Source organism: Brassica napus, chromosome A2 (genome assembly GCF_020379485.1).
Source record: "Brassica napus cultivar Da-Ae chromosome A2, Da-Ae, whole genome shotgun sequence".
NCBI lineage: Eukaryota > Viridiplantae > Streptophyta > Magnoliopsida > Brassicales > Brassicaceae > Brassica > Brassica napus.
Window position 1 is genome coordinate 28,405,075 of NC_063435.1, and position 18,217 is coordinate 28,423,291.

The 18,217-nt window shown below is 29.4% G+C and overlaps 3 protein-coding genes across 3 annotated transcripts; 1 reads left to right on the forward strand and 2 right to left on the reverse strand.

Annotated features, from left to right (window-relative positions):
* Positions 1-841: 841 nt before the first annotated feature.
* LOC106415349 (mucin-2-like) lies at positions 842-1,699 on the reverse strand. The gene has a single exon (XM_013856020.1). The coding sequence runs from the start codon at positions 1,697-1,699 to the stop codon at positions 842-844; it is 858 nt and encodes a 285-aa protein (XP_013711474.1).
* Positions 1,700-2,424: 725 nt separating this feature from the next.
* Positions 2,425-3,874, reverse strand: LOC106425751 (protein GOLVEN 11-like). Its single transcript, XM_013866466.3, has 3 exons — positions 3,221-3,874; positions 3,026-3,087; positions 2,425-2,902 (listed from the first exon to the last, which is right to left on the reverse strand). Exons 1-3 carry the CDS (start codon positions 3,309-3,311, stop codon positions 2,705-2,707), a joined length of 351 nt encoding a protein of 116 aa, XP_013721920.1. The 5' UTR covers positions 3,312-3,874; the 3' UTR covers positions 2,425-2,704.
* A 3,750-nt stretch (positions 3,875-7,624) lies between these two features.
* LOC106425762 (basic leucine zipper 43) lies at positions 7,625-9,626 on the forward strand. Its single transcript, XM_048746739.1, has one exon. It carries the CDS (start codon positions 8,874-8,876, stop codon positions 9,405-9,407), a length of 534 nt encoding a protein of 177 aa, XP_048602696.1. The 5' UTR covers positions 7,625-8,873; the 3' UTR covers positions 9,408-9,626.
* The last annotated feature ends 8,591 nt before the right edge of the window (positions 9,627-18,217 follow it).

The window sequence follows — 18,217 nt, forward strand, 5'->3', positions numbered from 1 at the left end:
AATCAGGGTTTTGGTTTGAAGTGTCAGGGGGGGAAAGGGTAGGAGATGATCGGGAACGTTTTAGGGGCGGTCTACGGGTAGATTTTGGGGTAACAAAAGGGTTAGAGGAAGAGGTTAGGGGGGCGATTGGGAAGTCCTTGGGATAGTTCCGAGTTAAAGGGCCAGTGGCTGAAGGGGTGATGATGGTTACAGGATCAAAAGGAGCAGCAGAGGGCACTGGAACAGAAGCTGAGGGAGGAGTTTTCTGCAAAGCAGGAGGCTGCTTAGATTTATCAACAGGCTGGTATTTTTTCTGATTTTGTGATGATTCTTTTGCTGACTTTTGAGCAGTTTTCTTTGTTTGATCAGGGGGCGAGTAAAGAAGGCAGTTACGGATAACATGTCCAAGTTCGTGACAATGAGAACAGGTAGGGGGAACCCATGGGTAATGAACCGAAACTTCCACCACTTCACCGCTTTGTCGTTCAAACTCCACCACTGAGGGAAGCGGCTGTGTGAGATCGACCTCCACTTTAACATGAGACAAGGTTAGGCTAACCAGGTTTTTAGTAAAGTCATCAGTTTCTTTCGGGTTGCCTACAAGACCTGCTACCAGACTTAAACCTTCATTGTGACGCAGGTCAAGAGGAACACCCGTTAGGTGAGCCCAAATCCTAATTGCTTGAAGTGGGGGCGTGGATTTGGAATGCTCGGAAGACCACTGAGCAGTATGAAACATGGAGTCGCCCACATACCAGATGTTCTTCTCAAGAATTTTCTGTCTGAGGTACTCACTTTGTATTCGTACTATAGCAGATCTTGTCAGTGGATTATTGTGGATTTCTAACCTCTTTCCTTTCCCCTACAAGTGGTTGAAGACACTTTGAATCTGAATGAAGGGAGGAGGTCTTCCGTTGAAGTAACAGATGATAAAGTCTTTGTGGATTTCCGCTCCTTTTTGAAAGACTGAATCAGGTATTAGGACTCTAGGTCTACCAGAAGGCGCGACAGTAACAGGAGCTAGTCGGCGCAAGGTTTTGTCTTCTGAAGCACAGAGTCTTTCAACCAAGGTAGTCTGAGGAATGGGAGGGGGTTGGGTGTTTGGGATTAGCAGAGGGGGAGAAATAGGTAGGGTTTGTGGAGGGGTGGTCGTTTGGCTGTTAGGGGGAGGTACGGTGGTGGTATGAGAGGATGATGCTAAGTTGGATTTAAGAAGTGGTGAGTTTTTTGGTGGGAGAATTATGGGGTTTGAGTCAGGTAGTAAGTTGTTGGTAAGTTGGGATTGTGAGGGAACAGATTCAGGTCCAGAAGAAGAAGGAACCTGAGGGTGAGATTGAAGAACGGTGTTTACAGATCCAAATATTGGAACAGTGGTTTCAGATCCAACTTTTGGAACAGTGGTAGTAGATCCAGATTTTGGAACAGTGTATGGAAAAGTTGTGGGCTTCATTCTTCTTGTGCCAGGAGGTTGACGAACAGAAGGATGAGGACCAGAAGCTGAAGCTTTAGCAGCACCAGCAGTGAAGGTTAAAGAGGGGGAGGTGCGTTTGGAGGTAGTTGGTGGAGACGAGTTCAGGGGGGGGAATTCCTGAGGAGAGATCGGGGAGGAAGGGTCTGGGGGGTCGGGAGGGGCAGGCGTAGGGTCTGGGTGATCGCCAGCGGCCACTGACAGAGGGTTCAGGCCGGAAACACGGCCAGGGACTTGCCAGACGTTTTGCATTGGAGTTCGTGTCAAAGAGAGTTTTAAGAGAGATAAAACATTATTCTAAGGTGTTAAAATAACTTAGTAAGTGAATTCTCTCCTTCACCGTGTGTTCCCCGAAGCCCGAACGTTTCGTTATATGGCCACATTCCCACTATGGCTAGACATCTTCAAGAAGCCCATTTCATATAGCCCGGTCATTCTTTAGTCCTTGTTCTTGATTCAGATCTGACTTTGATCCATATCACTATCATTCTTACTTTAAACTTCTAAAGGAAACCTTTAATTAGGTTTATTACTCTGTTATATGTGTGGTCAACTGTTATATGTATTAACCTTCATTTTCATAAATGATTCGGTACTAATCTAAATTCAAGATAGAATTGTCCGCTTTTTCTGTTCTTAATCAGTTCACGTACTTATTTTATATGTATATACACTACAGTATATCCCATGTTGTTTGGTTAAACAGGTATCTTCAGCTAAATCTAACTACCGGAATTTAATATCTAAAGCCATTTTTATAAAAACAATAGTTTGTATAAGTAAAGTGAGAATGTTAATCAAAACTTCCAGGTAAGAGATAATTTACATAAACAAAATTTTCAATTATCAATATGATTTTTCTCTCCTAGTTTAAGCATTGACGGCGAGAGAGGGACTGTAATATTCACTTGAATTTTTCAACTAACCGCTTGAAAAATTGCGATTTCCAGTTAAGAACTCAGATAATTATAAAATTATTTTTCTTAACAACCAATAACTAAACATGTGTAATTGTGTATAGTGACATTAATAACCAAAAACGTCTCTTCTGAATACATACAAAAGCTAACAAAAGTACCACCTGAGAAAAGCTTGTGTCGGCGTGCCGCCTACCATGATCAGTAGTAGATACATGTAAAACGTAAAAGAAAAAAAAACTATCAAAGGCCGAGTAGTGATGCACCAAAATTGAAGCCTCATTGGGAAATATAGGCTCATGTTTCATGTTAAACACACACACACACACACGTAGTTCTGTTAATTGTGCCTAGGAGGATGATGACCAGGGTCGCTGTAATCGGCCGTTAAACTCACCGTTTTGGTGAGCCTCTTCTTGCTCTTTCTTTTCCTTACCGTTTCTTTACTCTCTATCGCTAAACTGTTCATTTCATTTGCCTCGCCCTTCATATTTCCATGCTTCAACGCCTTTCGGTTTCCCATTACATTTTCAATAGCCTAATAACAATAAATTATTCAAATTGATATATTATAACCAATATGTTAAACCGTCGATGTTTAATATATATTGCTTCATAAAACACAAATCATGGATTGAGATTTTGTTGCTATATAACGTACCTTGCTGGTAATCTGAGTACTAGTGCTTGCTCCAAGCCCACCATTCTTTGCCGCTTGTGGAACTATAGAGAAAATTTATAGAGAAAATTTGATGAGCGCAATTACAAAATTCAAAAGATATATTTAAATAATGAACATCATAACACATGCTGAAACATACATAGCTGTTATTGTATATACTGATCTACAACATACCTTCTCTATTAAACTTTGCATGCGAGACTTTAGCATGTAATAGCAAGATGAAAAATATTAGAAGATAGCAAAAAGCCCTCATGGACACCATTTCGTGTTTCTTTTGTTCCTTCCGTTGGCTTAATGTGTGTATGTTTGTGTGTGAACAATATTAAAGGGGATACTTGTGTATATGAGGGGGAAGAGAGGGGAGGTTTTATAACAGAGCGACAAAAAGTCCAAGAAGAAGAAAAAGAGCTCAAGGTCAAAGCTAGTATTCCAATAACCTTTAATTACTCTCTCTCTCTCGTTTAATTATTGAAATATGATAGTTTATAAATAGTAATCCTAATAAACAAAACAAGAAGGTAAATGCGGTTAACCGTTTTGAATGTTGATTTTGCTTGGGGATTGTCCAAATAAAAAAGAAAGAAAAATGAAAGTGCTAAGCCCAATGTTGTTCAAAGCTTTGGTTTTGAGAATTCATGTGCTTCAAATTATACTAGAATTTTGATATCCTATAAACTTTTTAAATATGTGATTTACATTTAGTGTTATAAATATTGTATAGTTCTATAATCTTATTGTTTAGGCATAATATTCGTAATGATTATTATACATTGATTTGTTTTATATATTTTACTTTATTATTAATTTTTATTACTTATTAATATATTTTTTAGTTCAGCACAATAAATTCATAATCTGAAATAATCAAATACACAGTCTCCTATAATATAACTTTTAAATTTCTATAGTTTGTATACAATACATTTTAATATTATTTAGTTATACTATAGATGGATATTTGTTACTATAATTTATATATATATATATATATATATATATATTTATATAGTGTTATATATATATAGTGTTTAAGAAACTATAGTTGAACATCTATCATTTTTGGTTTTTGCAAAATTTTATAAACAAATACATTGTTATGCTTAAATAATATCTACCCCATTAATTTAGTAAATAGCATGTATACATAGTAGTATTTGTCATATTATTTTAGTAGATTTTATCAATATAGGATACTTTTGGATGTTATGGTATGAAGTTTTCTTATTTTTAATTATTAAATTAAGATTTCAAAATATTATATTACAACCTAATTTGTTTTTTCATGTTACTTTTCAAAAAATTATATTTTAGCATCTATGATTTTATCTTTTACAAAATTTGGAATATTATCATTTTAAGTTTTTAATATTTATTTTTCAATTTGTTACTTGGTCAAGAAATATTACACAACTATTTTCTTAATTTGAAAGATTATAGGGAATGACTTTTGAATTTTTTTGTTACTAAATCAATTCATTATTTTATTAAAATATATTTTAATTTTTGGTAAGATATTTTAAAATATTTGTTTTCATGAGATTTTGTTATAATTAAAATAAATATTAAATTTATAATGAAATTTAATTTGTCATTAATATCTTTAATTAATTATTAATATTTCATATTTTCTAGTAACATATTTTGTATATAATACATGAACTAAATGTTATTTATTTAGTATTATATTTTGTATATAATCATGTATTTATGTGAGTTTTAAAATAATTAAAAAGATAATATATAGTTGTAGATATAAAAATTTAACATATGTTAATAATTTTCATTTCGTATAAAATATTATATAGTTTATGAACTGAACCCGTTTTAACCATGAATGATAATTTATATAAATGAAAGCATTTTCTAAAAATGGGGTTTTGTGCAACTCTAAAAACAGGTTAATCTACCAATTTAATATAATTTTTTCATATTTAATTTATATAGCCCATTTTCATATAATATCAACTATAATGATAAAATTTATAAAACAGCATATACTTTTAAATTAACATAAATTATAATAATATTATATTTCTAATTACAAAATAAATTAATTCATTATTTTATAGAAAAATATTTAATTTTTTGATTGATTCTGTTAGAATTTTTCTCAACATATATTTTTATAACTAAAAATAAAATTCAAATTATATTTAAAATTGATTTATTAGTAATATCCATATTTTTATATCTTTCCCAACTGATTTTTTTATAATTAAAATTTATTTGTCATTAATATCTTTAGTTAATTATTAAAATTTCAAAAAACAATACAAACATATTTTGTAAATAATACATGAACTAAATGTTAGTTATGTACTATTATATTTTGTATATAATCATTTTAGATAATATATTGTTTTTTGTTTCAAAATAAACAAAAAGATAATATATAGTTGCAAATAAAAATTTAACAGATGTTAATAATTTTTGTTTTTTGCATAAAAAAAATATAGTTTAAGATGTTTTATCGAAGAACGATAAATTTATATATATTTATTTAAAGAAAAGCATTTTAAAAGTAGGTTAATCTACCAATTTAATATATTTTCATATTTAGTTCATAGAACACTTATTTTAATACAATATAAATTATAATCATAAATTATAAAATAGCATAAGTTTTTTCGTCAAAATTTTAATTAAAATTTATTATAATAATATTATATCATTATTTACGAAATTATTTAATGCAATATTTATAAAATATATTTAAAATGTTTGTTAGAATTTTGTTAGATTTTTTTCAACAGAATTTTTTATAACTAAAAATAAATTCAAATTTATTGTTAAAACTGATTTAGTATTAATAATTTACTGATTATTAATATTTAATATAAATAATTAAATTTATTACATTAATAAATTAATTAAGTGGTACTACAATGACGTGTCAATAGTGGATGAAAATTAGACTCTAAATTAGTAGATTAGATTTATGCTCTTAAAATTTTCACTGTGATATAGCATTCTTTTTGCCAACATTTTTTTATCACTGTGATAGTAACATGTATTTACTTATATTATTTTTTAAAAAAGATCTTCAAATTTTATTTATATTATTTAAATATTTGATTATATATAACGGTAAAACAATAATGACATGATATTTTTTTACAAAAAATAATGACATGATAATATATTGGGCAATTCTCTCAAAAATAATTGTTAAATTTTTGTTACAGAAATAGTATCTAAGAAATAAAATGATCAAAATAGTTCATTTGTTTTTGAAAATTTTAAGATTTTTTTTTATTTTTCAAAATTTGAAACTCTATTCTCAAAATATCACCCCTTAACTCTAAAACATAATTCTAGATTAGTTGATCCTACGGTATAAATGTTGTTTTATCCTTTAATAAAAAATTTTGGTCATTTTTTTTCTTTCAAATTTATTAAAATATATTTTAAAGTATAAATAAATCTATGGAATTTCTCTAATATATTTTAAAGTATATTAAAGTATATAAAATCTAACTTTTTAAGATACCAAGTAGTACGTATAATTTCTTCTACACCCTTGTATTAGTTTGAGTTTGTGACTACACATGAACAGAAATCTTGACTAACCGAAGAATAATATAAAACGAAAAACCATATGATTAAAAGTTTAAAACTATACATATGTAGTTTAATAACGATAGTTAGGTTTTAAAAGTTTTTTGCGTATATAATTCTAACAGACTGTAAAGTTAGTACTTAGTCTAATACTATATACACTAGCTATATGCATTACTACATATCACACATGCGTACACAGAAACACACAATCTTTGTTTAACAAAAGGCTGTCACGAAATCCTAGAAAGTGGTATTGCAACGTGATATTAGTCAAAGACTCGGAAGTAGTATTAACTTGGAACCAGACAAAATTGGTTTTTGTACCAAACCGAAGACATCAGAGAGGATTTGGTTTGGATCCAACAAACCAAGTTTAGAGCATTAAATGCTGTACGATTATTGGGAAATAGGTTAGGGTCGTCAAACATATAAGGATATTGGAATACATATGAATATATGATATATATAACTTTACTCTATTATGCAATAGAAAACTATAGAAATAACTAGTAAGTAATAATTTGACCAAAAAAAAAAAAAAACTAGTAAGTAATTTTGGACGGAGTTGTTAGACTTGCAGATGTACCGGAAAAGAGAATTTAAACCAGCACCGGCCAACAAATGTTAAAACCGACCAGAGGCACTTGGTTTTTACGCTGTCGTTTTGGGGATACTAAAAACCTCATGTGGATGTGAAGAATGAGACTTTTTATAACATATATAACAACATGCAAAATTCAAAATTGGGCTTTACTTTCCAAGGATCTTCACGTGATGCTTCTCGTACTTTTAGTTTTTGCACTCTAAAAAATATTTTTGGAATTGAGAAAATATTTCAACTTTTTATCCCACTTTTAATTATCTTACCCTCCAAGAAAGAAAAATAAAATATTTACATACATGAAAAATTGAAAACACTCAAATCAGTTTAGCGATTAAAAATGGGTGACATGAGCTTGATAGAACTTCAATGGGTTATGGGTTCAAGTTGGTTCAGACGAAACTTGCTACAAAGAGGCTTAGTTATTGTCTGTTTCTGGAAACAAGACATTGCCTCTCCGTAACGCTAATTACATTTTGATACACACTTTCAAAGCTGTTAAGCATCATTATGTCGTTTTAATGTGTTTGGTTTCCGCTTTATTTAGCTTTGAAATTCAAGTTTATCCCTTAATCTCGGTCTGGAAACAATGCATTAATTAGTGTCTTTGACTTTATAGTAGTTTGTGTTTATTATGGGCATTCTTTCTTCTTATATGTTTCCCAATCTTACAATGAGTTACGAAAACGGAATAAAGAAATTAGCTTCACAACATTCGCATTCTTTTTGTTCAAGTAGGTAGGCCACTTTGGATAATTTTGACGCAAATGGTACATCAACTTGAATCATTTTTGCATTTTCTTTTTGTATACTTATAAAGACATTATACCAGTCCTATGATTTTCTAAATTGACGAATAGGTTCGAAAAGTAAAATTATGTGTGACGATAGCTAAGTACGTGCAAGTTAGCATCCACCGACCCATTTCACCGTGAAGTCCTAATGATAATTACTCACGACAAAAACGTTATTACAACTTTTATAAAGTTTCTAAGTCTGAAATGTTTTGTAAGGAAAAAACGAAACAAAAGAAAAATAAATTGAAACACAAATAACATTCACGATAACTATTTGAAAAATATTATTATGTTGTATATTTCAGCTGTTTTTTTGGCACTCACAATTATTTTTTCCCCATGCTATTTATTTTAAATATTATATTCTTGGAAAAATTTTATAGATGCTTTTTTAACGGTATATATGATCGCATGGGTGACAAAACGACTCATCCATCATAAGCGTAACAAATGCATTCACAATTTCACGTATGGTATTTCAAGAATCAAACGGTGGACGTGTTACCATCTGAAAACTACGCATGTTTGTTTATGGTAAACTCATGGCAAATAAAGATTGAAGACATTAAAACTAAACTATCCTAAGAAACAATAAACCACAAAAGATGTTAAACATTGACAAAGATGTTGAAATTAGTGATTTTTTTTCCAAAAAGTATCACTGAAGATAAGTTACTGGAGAGATTCAAATGGTGTCTTCACAGAAATAAATTTGTCATTCATTAAATAGCATCCAACATCTTAAGTTTAAGCCTACTAATCTTCATATCTCTCCTATCTTTCTCTCTTTCTCTCTCTCTTTTGGTGTTTGTGCTTCCTGCATTAAAGAGAAACCATCTTCAATGTTAGACATCTAATCCCCTAAATGGAGTCTAGTGTCCATCGCTCCCATCACTGTTTCGATATTCTTGAAGGAATGTCGCCACAAGACGATCATTTCAACTCAGCATTCCTACCAAACGCTAACTTCCATGTCCCGATACAGTCCTTACCACCAAACTCATCAACTCACAACAACAACAATCGCTCTCACTTAAACCCAACCATTTACCACAACGAGGGTCTCGAAAGAAGGGCGAGAAGAATGGTCTCTAACCGAGAATCTGCAAGGAGGTCAGATATGCGGACAAAGAAGCAAATCGAAGAGCTGCAGCAACAGGTGGAACAGCTCATGATATTGAATCATAACTTGTCTGAGAAAGTCATCCATTTGCTTGAAAGCAACCACCAGATACTACAAGAGAACTCACAGCTGAAGGAGAAAGTCTCTTCCTTTCAGATTCTCATGGCGGAAATGCAAATACCCATGAGAAATGTGGATGGCAGCATCAATGACCGGGTTGTGAATCATCTCAGAGGAGAGACATTGAACCGGACCAATGCTTTCTTTGGTAGGTAAAAAGAAAAGTTTCATGTTCTTGGTATGCTAAAGGCAGTAGTAATAGTAATACTATGATTGACTCGTATATGTAATGTGACTACTACACTAGCAATTGTTTGCATATCTGTATATAATAAATAACAACAATGCAGTAGAAAAAAAAAAGCAATGCAGTAGAAACTGTGTAATCACATCACATTCTTGGTCTATGAAGCATACCAACTTAACACTGTTACTTATGGTTTCTTGCCTACATCAACAACTCTTCTTCTTCTTTTTTAAAAAAAAACTCTTCTTCATCTTTTTAATCAAGGCACGGGTCTGCATAGAAACACGTGCAAGGCCACCTGAAAGTTATAGGCATATAGCCAATTAAACCAACAAAAACAGGAGCATTGTTCCATAATTACAACACAATCTAAAGCTTACTTGCTCGACAGAATGGTTTCACCATCTATTGTTGTTCTCTCCTCGCATTCATTCGCTGAGAAAGACAAAAACAAGATTCAAAAGATCAAAACTGTACATGGTGAAACAATATTCAAAAGACCAAAACAAGATTCGGAGTAAATATCATTTAGAGTGGGCCTTGAGGCTTATGATTAAGGCCCATGTAATATGACGTGAAAATATCTAAGCTCTTGTTAGTTGTTGTCTCACTTGTCATTGTCATCGTCATAAGTCATAATAACTTCGTAACAAGGGTCAAGGAGTGAAATACTCTACAAAACAATAATATACTGTGACTAGCCAGTATAAATATAATGCATGATGGTTAGTGTTTCTAATTCTTGCATAATTTGATTTAGACATATCTTCATAACTGGTTTTTGATAAAACCTAATACAACATTTGTCATAGCTTCTGATATATATATATTTTCTTATCAACAACTTTTTTCCTATAATAAATCGAAATAAGGTCATCCTGGACGATTACTTGTGGCTGTGCGGTACAAATATGACCACTGTCTTTATAACGAATCTTTACCCAGTCCATAATGTTATCTCCTCGCCAAGAGATGCATACACGCACACACAAATCTTTACTGCAGGCAGTATATGCGTATATGTATGAGTGGATGTCAGTCTCATCTGTGTGGGTATGTATAATTAATGGAAGTACGAATAAGGAGAGCTGTGAGACGTTGACGGGAGATGGGCCGTGTGGGCCAATGAATTACGTGACAGATGTCTTGAACGAGTTGTGGACCCATGGGCTTGTAGAAGAGTTTCAATCTCAACCAACGACTGGACCTTGAGAATCGAGATCTCGATAATGACCTTCCCACTCAATTCATTGACAAACAAACACTTCAAATGTATTGGAGTGTAGTGTCTCAAAATAGGTTATTGATATTTCCATTTTTACACATTTTAACAGATTTTCTTATAGCTTTCAGTGCTTAACAAAATACCCATAAATGTTATATACGCTAGACTGCTAGTGTCAAATTTAGGAATTTATTATTCTTAAATAAAATAGCTCTGTATGTATGTCGGTAAGACAGTAACTGTTTTGTAGGTGTGTATATGGATTGTGAAATTACTAGCTAGTAGCGAAGATCTCCTGTGTGCCAATGGTGTTCGTCGTCCTATCCCATTAAACCGGACTAGAGAAATAAAATTATTTGATTAGATACAAATCACATAGAACGTTTGACATTTTGTCGTTATAATATAGATGATTTACATATAAATACACTATCTTTGTTTTTTTAGTGATGGTTTGGAGATTTGATTAGTTGATCAGAGCCTTATTTCATGATGATTAGAAACAGTGGCAGACCTATAATCAATTATAGTTGGGGGGCACAATACCAAAAACAGAACAAAAATATATAAATCGGGAGCACTTTTTTTGTTTATTCACTAAACTAACGAAAATTTAGGTGATGATTGTTTTGTTAGATTTTAGATTTTGGTTCTTGGTTTTTAATTTTTGGTTTTGCAGTAGATTTTGGTTTTTTGAAAAACTTGATTGGCAGTTTTAGATTTTGGTTTTTAGTTTCAGGTTTTTTCTTTTTAAAATAATAAAATTTAAAATATTATAAATAGTAAAATACTTATTATTAAAAAATAAATAATAAAATTTAAAATATCTATTCTATTAAAATAGAAGTCATAACTTAATTAATATGTGTTTTTTTTTTAATTTTGATTACCTTTTAGAAAGTTGATTCAATTAATTTAATATAATATTTTTCAATAGATTTTTGATCTTTAACCAATAAGATTTTTCAATTATAAATTTATAATTTTGTATCATATGATTTAAAATATGCTATCACTGAAAATTTAAAAAAAAATTATATTATTGCATGTGAACTATAAAAGATTGTTGTGTTTTAAAATGTTATATCAAATAAAAATATTGTTTTTCTTTTGTTGTTGGACGTTGAAATTTTTATTATTTTAATTTAATAAAGTTTATAGATTTTAATGGTGAGTAGATGATGCTTGTGAACATAAATTGGAAATACATAACCATGCAATAAGAACGAAGGAGTTGCCACTAAAATTTTAAATTTCTAAAAATAAAAAAAATATAAAAGCCAACGTTAACTGCTGCTGTAAAATTAGTAAAATTCAGATTTTGGTTTTTGTTTACAACTAAACAGTTATTTCAAAAACTAGTTTTCCTATTTTCTAGAGAATCTATTTCTTCAAAATCTTGATTGAAAAATAAAGTAGTTTTTGAAAAACAAAAACCAAGACCATTTCAAAAACTACAAACAATTATCCTTTAATCAAATTAGTTTAAGTTGTTTAAGAAAAAAAAGAGTATGAGGCACGTGCCCCGTAACCGTAAGTCTGCGCCCCCCTTGACTAGAAAACAATTGATTTTTCTAATCGATTTTACGCAATTAAAGATATATTTTTTGTATTTTTTGATTAATTGAATATCACATAAATTTCTGGAATAAATTGCAGATGCTAAATTTTTAAGCTTTTTATAAAAAAAAAATATGCTAAATTTTTGGGATATTTTGAAAAATACCCTATTCACTAATTAAATTTTGAAAAATGCATTCAATTTTTTATTTGTTGAAAACTACGCTTTCTTGTATGTAATAAGATATTTTGGTCCTAATGATTATTAGAAATACAAATTCTAGTAATTAAATTTAAAATTTTGATTATTATCAAAATTATCATAAGTTTATAATTCTCAATGATTCTCTATGATTATTTTTTGTAGGATTTTTTTGTGATCTTTATTGTTATTTTTTTGAAGTTGTTACTCTGTCCTGTTTCCGCGGCAGAAACAACATTGATTGAATCTTTTTATTTTACCAATTCATTTTTCTCACATCATAAAAACAGACAATTAAACACTTTCAAAATGATAAAAAATACGTAAAAATTATATATAAGAGTTCCTCTGTACTCCATATGAACAAAGTTCACAGAATATCATTTCGTTTCTAGATGATACACTCTTTTTCTTTTTAAAATAATGGTCAGGATTGTTGTTGTTTTTTTTTGTTAGATTAAAGATTAGCAATTTGTTTGGATGGTTTAATGTGTGTATGTCGTACATGAAAAGAAGAAAAAATCCTTAGAATAGGAGATCATTTATTTGGTAAAGTGATCGACAATTTTTTATTTTTCTGAAAGTTCTATTCTATGAACAAAAATGTGGTTACTAGTTAGTGGAGCTAATTTTCTATTTTATATTAAAAGTATTAAAATAAGTATGAGTGTTAGTAATTTTTTTAAATTTTCCTTTTAAACATGTATTTCTGTTCTAAAATAAAATATCAAATTAGATATGGATAATATAAACATTAAATTTGGACAGTTTAGTAATTTCACTTATGAATACGTGTAGCTTTCAAAAAAAAAAGAGGATGGTGTAGTTTTCATTATAATCTTATTTAAAAGTGTATTTTCTAAATTTTCTCTAAATGTTTTCATATCATCAAGTTTATTACTTATTTAACAGTCATGCGAAGGATGAATGACATTTTGTTGCGATGAGTGTATGGCATAATGTGAATAATATTAGATGACTGTTCATTTTGATGTCTTTCTTTTGTGAGTTTGTGAGACAATATCGACATATGGTATACTACGTTTGTTTTGAGGTTGTTATTTTGACCATATATTACGACGATAACGTTAGATATTTATACTGAAATCATGCTCATTGGTTCGACTACACATTTCAGCAAAAAAAAAAATAACGAAGGTTTAAATGCTTTTGAAAAATTATGGTTTTAACTAATTTGAACATTACCGTTTTCATCCTGAAAATAACGATTAATTGAAAAGACTAGGGTAATAACTATACGAATCCCCTACATATTATTTGAGAAGCATTGTAACATTTTTTTGTAGTCACGTGTCATTACTAGAATGATTCTTAGAATCCTTAGAGAAATAGGTTGGTCCATTTAAATATATAATAAGTTTTTTATTAAATCACAATAAATACATTATTAATGTGATTCATTATTTCATTAAATAAGATTACGGAATTGCCTAATGTGGCTAAAGTATATATGCCAATTAATGATTTTGAATAATAAATATTTGATAAAAAATAAGTGTGTATTATAATTATATTTGTTTAATTTTAAGCTATTAAAATAAATTAAACAATCATAGTAACCATATAATAAAAATTAAAAAAATTATTTATATATTATATTTTTTTAAACGAGTATAAATTATTAAAACTGTTAAAAGTTTCACATTCAAATTTTGTAATCTATGATTTAAAACTTTTGTTATGACATGATACAAATAATTGAAAAATAATATAAGTTGAAAGTCTCATTTAATAAGTATCAAAAATAAAAGATATATAAATATATATATCATTTTAAATTAAACTATATGCCATATAAAAATACGTAAATATCGTAATTTTGAAATTTACTTTGAACATTTTTTTGATAAACAATTTGAAAAAATATTGACAACTTAATTTTTTAAAATATTATAAATTACTTAAACCATTATTTCCACAGTGAAAATTTTGTTATCACTAATTTAAACTTTTTGCTATAACAAATACAAATGATAAAAAAAATATGAGCAAAAAGCATCATCTAATAAGTATTAATATTAACATATATCATATATATGTTACTATCATTTAAATTTAATTATATATAATATCAAATAGAAAAAATATTTTTTCGATTTATTAAATTTATTTATATGTTCGCACCAATTTAATTATATAAGTAGTAGATAATGACATTTTAATTATTCAATATATATTTATTATTTCATAATATGCTATAAACATATAATATATAAAATAATTTTTATATATAATGTTTATCCCGCGCAAGGCGCGGATCTTAACCTAGTTAGTTATTACTTATGCTTGCTGTTATTTATAACTCACAAGTCGTAACAATATATAATTTAGCATATACACACATATATATAGTTTTTCTTATATTTCGGGTGTTCGACGAGCCGAGGTCCAACCGACTAATCTCATGAAAACATGTCCACCGACGCCAGACAGATCCAGTTATTCACAATGTGTATTAGATATTTATATCGTCTAACCACACTAACATATGAATTTGAGTTTGGTAAGTTTCAAACTTGAGGTGCTTTCTGTCGACTCTACCACGCTTTTGTGGTTACACACGTATATATAGTTCATTGTTATTGCTCATCATTGTCTTTTAACAATAACAAAACAAAGACTAAAAATCGAAGGTTCATTGCTGTATACTGCTCATATATTCGTTTTGCATCGCTAACGCTAGTAATAACAAAATTAACAGCATACTTGACATATGAGCGATGACCACTCGATAACATGTCACTATAGACGTGCTTGCAGTTCTCGTTCTGCTTTAGTGGTCCTATTGTTCTTTCCACTAGAATACGGGTCAATTTCATAATTTCTGGAAATATTCGTACATCGTTCAAATGTTCACAGTATGAAAGTGAAACCATGATATATTTCAACCCAATGTATATTTCATATCTCAGTCATAGATTTTTGATGTGAACGATATATCTGATACAAATTAATAAATTAAATTATACAGTTTATCAATTAATATAAAGGTTTGATACTATGAGATTTTCAAATTACTAATTTGTATTAACACTTGAATTTATTTTGAAAAATCTAATAAAAAAAACTTTTGATAAAAAAACTTTTTATTACAAATAATAATTAATATTTATCTAGGCTTAACTCAAATACCTAAAAGTTCAAAATTATGGACGGTAGATATAAAAGATAGAACAAACAAAAATAGTTGTGATTGCCGATTGCAAGTACCAGACTTGTACACATACTCTACATTCTAATGCCCTAATAGTTTAGTAATGGTAGAAGAATACGGTGATGTGGCTGAATATGAACCACTGGAACAAGCCACATAGCTCTTGAATCAGCAGATAAAGCGGGGTGGCCGACAAGTCGACAATCCAATTTATGTGGACATCAACTCTTCCCGTTCTCAACCCTCCCGCGTGTGTTCTTATCCTTATCAAACGCCAAGATCATTCCCAATACGAAAAAAATCTTGGCCCACTAGTATTAGTGTAGATTTGTTATGCAACCAACCAAAAAACACCTTATATCTATTTTGTACCAGTTAACATGTTATAATTATAGCTAGATTTGGTTAAGTAGTGAGTTTGACTGTTAGTACAAAAAACTAAAAATTCACACGGTAAAGACTGAAAAACAGTTGTTTAGACAAATGACATTGGGGGTGCTAAAAGATTTATATACATACATAGGCTGTAAGTTGTAACGGACCATTTTGGAATGAAATAATTAATGTTAGACGCTAGTATAAGTTATATGTTATTCTTCTTGTATAAGCAACGAATTTTAACCTTTTTACAGATGGTCTCCATTTAACTCACAATACAAAAGTCTCTGAAAACAATGCAAAGCTATTCATCATAAGCTATACCGTGACTTCAAATTCCAAAAGAAGCTTCTCGTGATGTTATATTTCGAGTGTGATTGATAAAAGTAGGGCAACTAAGAAGAATAAAAATGGAGAAAATGAGCTAAAACAAATAAGAGAAGAAGTAAATTTCAGAGTAAACTTTTAAGGGCCTGACTGAATATATTTTGTCAATCAAGTGAAAGTAACTTTTATCTCTTTAAAAGCCAGTTACTGTTTTATTAAAGGTATACAGTTCACTTTATTCTTTCACTGCCTTTGAAGTGAGAAATAAATTATGTTAGATTTTTATTTATTTTTATTACTCTACATTTTTCCTTCTATTTACTCTAATCGAGTTAGTTTCAGTTATTCTAAAATTCACCAGTCATACTCTTAATCTAGAAAAAAGTTTACTCTATAAATATAAGAAGACAAAAACATTTACTCTAAATCAGAGTAACTATTTTTTTTAAGTGGGCTAATTTTAGCGTAACTCGTTGAAAACTACTTTTTACTCTACCAAAAATATTTTAAAAGTGACTTTCAGTTAGAGCTTGAGTTCTATACGCAAAATAAATTTCATATGTAATGATCTAATTCCAAGTTTAAACCTCACGTGGGATTGTGTATCCACATAAGAAATGATAATAGCATGAGTGCGATCTATCATCTATGGCTTCGAATGGTGATTATCGTCCCGTCCCGTCCCGTCCCGCCCCACAGTTAACAGTAACAAAAATTTTTACATATATTATATATCTATATATTTTTATAACTGTTAAAACTGCACCGCAGTTAAACCGTTTGTCCCGCACCGCTCAAACCGCAGTCATCAATCATTCGGAGCCTATATATATCGTACGTGGACTATGTCTCAGACGCACTATAGATTAAATTAATTTGTGTCACCAGTCAACCTATTGCATTTCATATTCACCTACTAACCTATTATAAGAGATCACTTATCGATTTAAAAATAAAGAGAAACATTGCACCTGAGATTACACATTAATTAGTACTCCCTCTGTTTCTTAAAGTTACATATTCTAGATTTTTTCACATATTTTAAGAAAACACATTAAATTTATATTTTTTGTGTTTATTTTTTCTTCATAATTTTAAGCCAATAAAAATTTCAACTAATGCAATTAAGTTTTTTGAAGTTTACAATTAGTTAATAAAATATACATTAAAAATGTAAAAAAAGAATCTTTCGAAACAAATTTTTTCTGTATAATATGTAACTTTAAAGAACGAAATGAGTATATAATTAAAATTTTACTGTTTTGCACTGTTTCTGAAGATTTCAAGAAAGATAATTGATCCTTTATTTATAATCGTTTGCTTCAATACAGTACTATCTCATTACGTTCGTTGTAAGGTATTAACCTCTCACAGGTCATATCTTCTCCATAACAAAAAAAAAAGATCTAGTAACAATGTAGTTGCTACTAGGGAAAGGATCCCGTCTAAGGTTGAGAATAACATTTGTTTTCTAAAGACAAATTGATTAGTGGAATGTGCCGGAATTAAAAGGTAAACGAAACTAGAAATGTAAAAGAATTATTTAGGAAATTTTATTTAAATCAAATTTTTATCGGTTCTGAATTCCTGAGTTTCAGGTTGAATAAATATATAAGTATTAAAAAAATCAATGTAGTTTGTTATTCAGAGCATCTCCAAAAAAAAAACTCTATTTTGAAGTTTTCAAGACTCTATATTTGAAGTTTAAAGATATTCTTCTCCAAAAGCAAAATTTCAAACTCAACTTCAAAACTATTTGTACTTTATAATATGGCTTTTATATTTGTCATAACTAATTTGAATTCATAAAAAAATTATAAATAACTAGCACATATATAAACATATCACAAAAATATTAATTAATGAAATATTATATTAAAATATAAAATTTTAAATAAAAATAACTTAATTA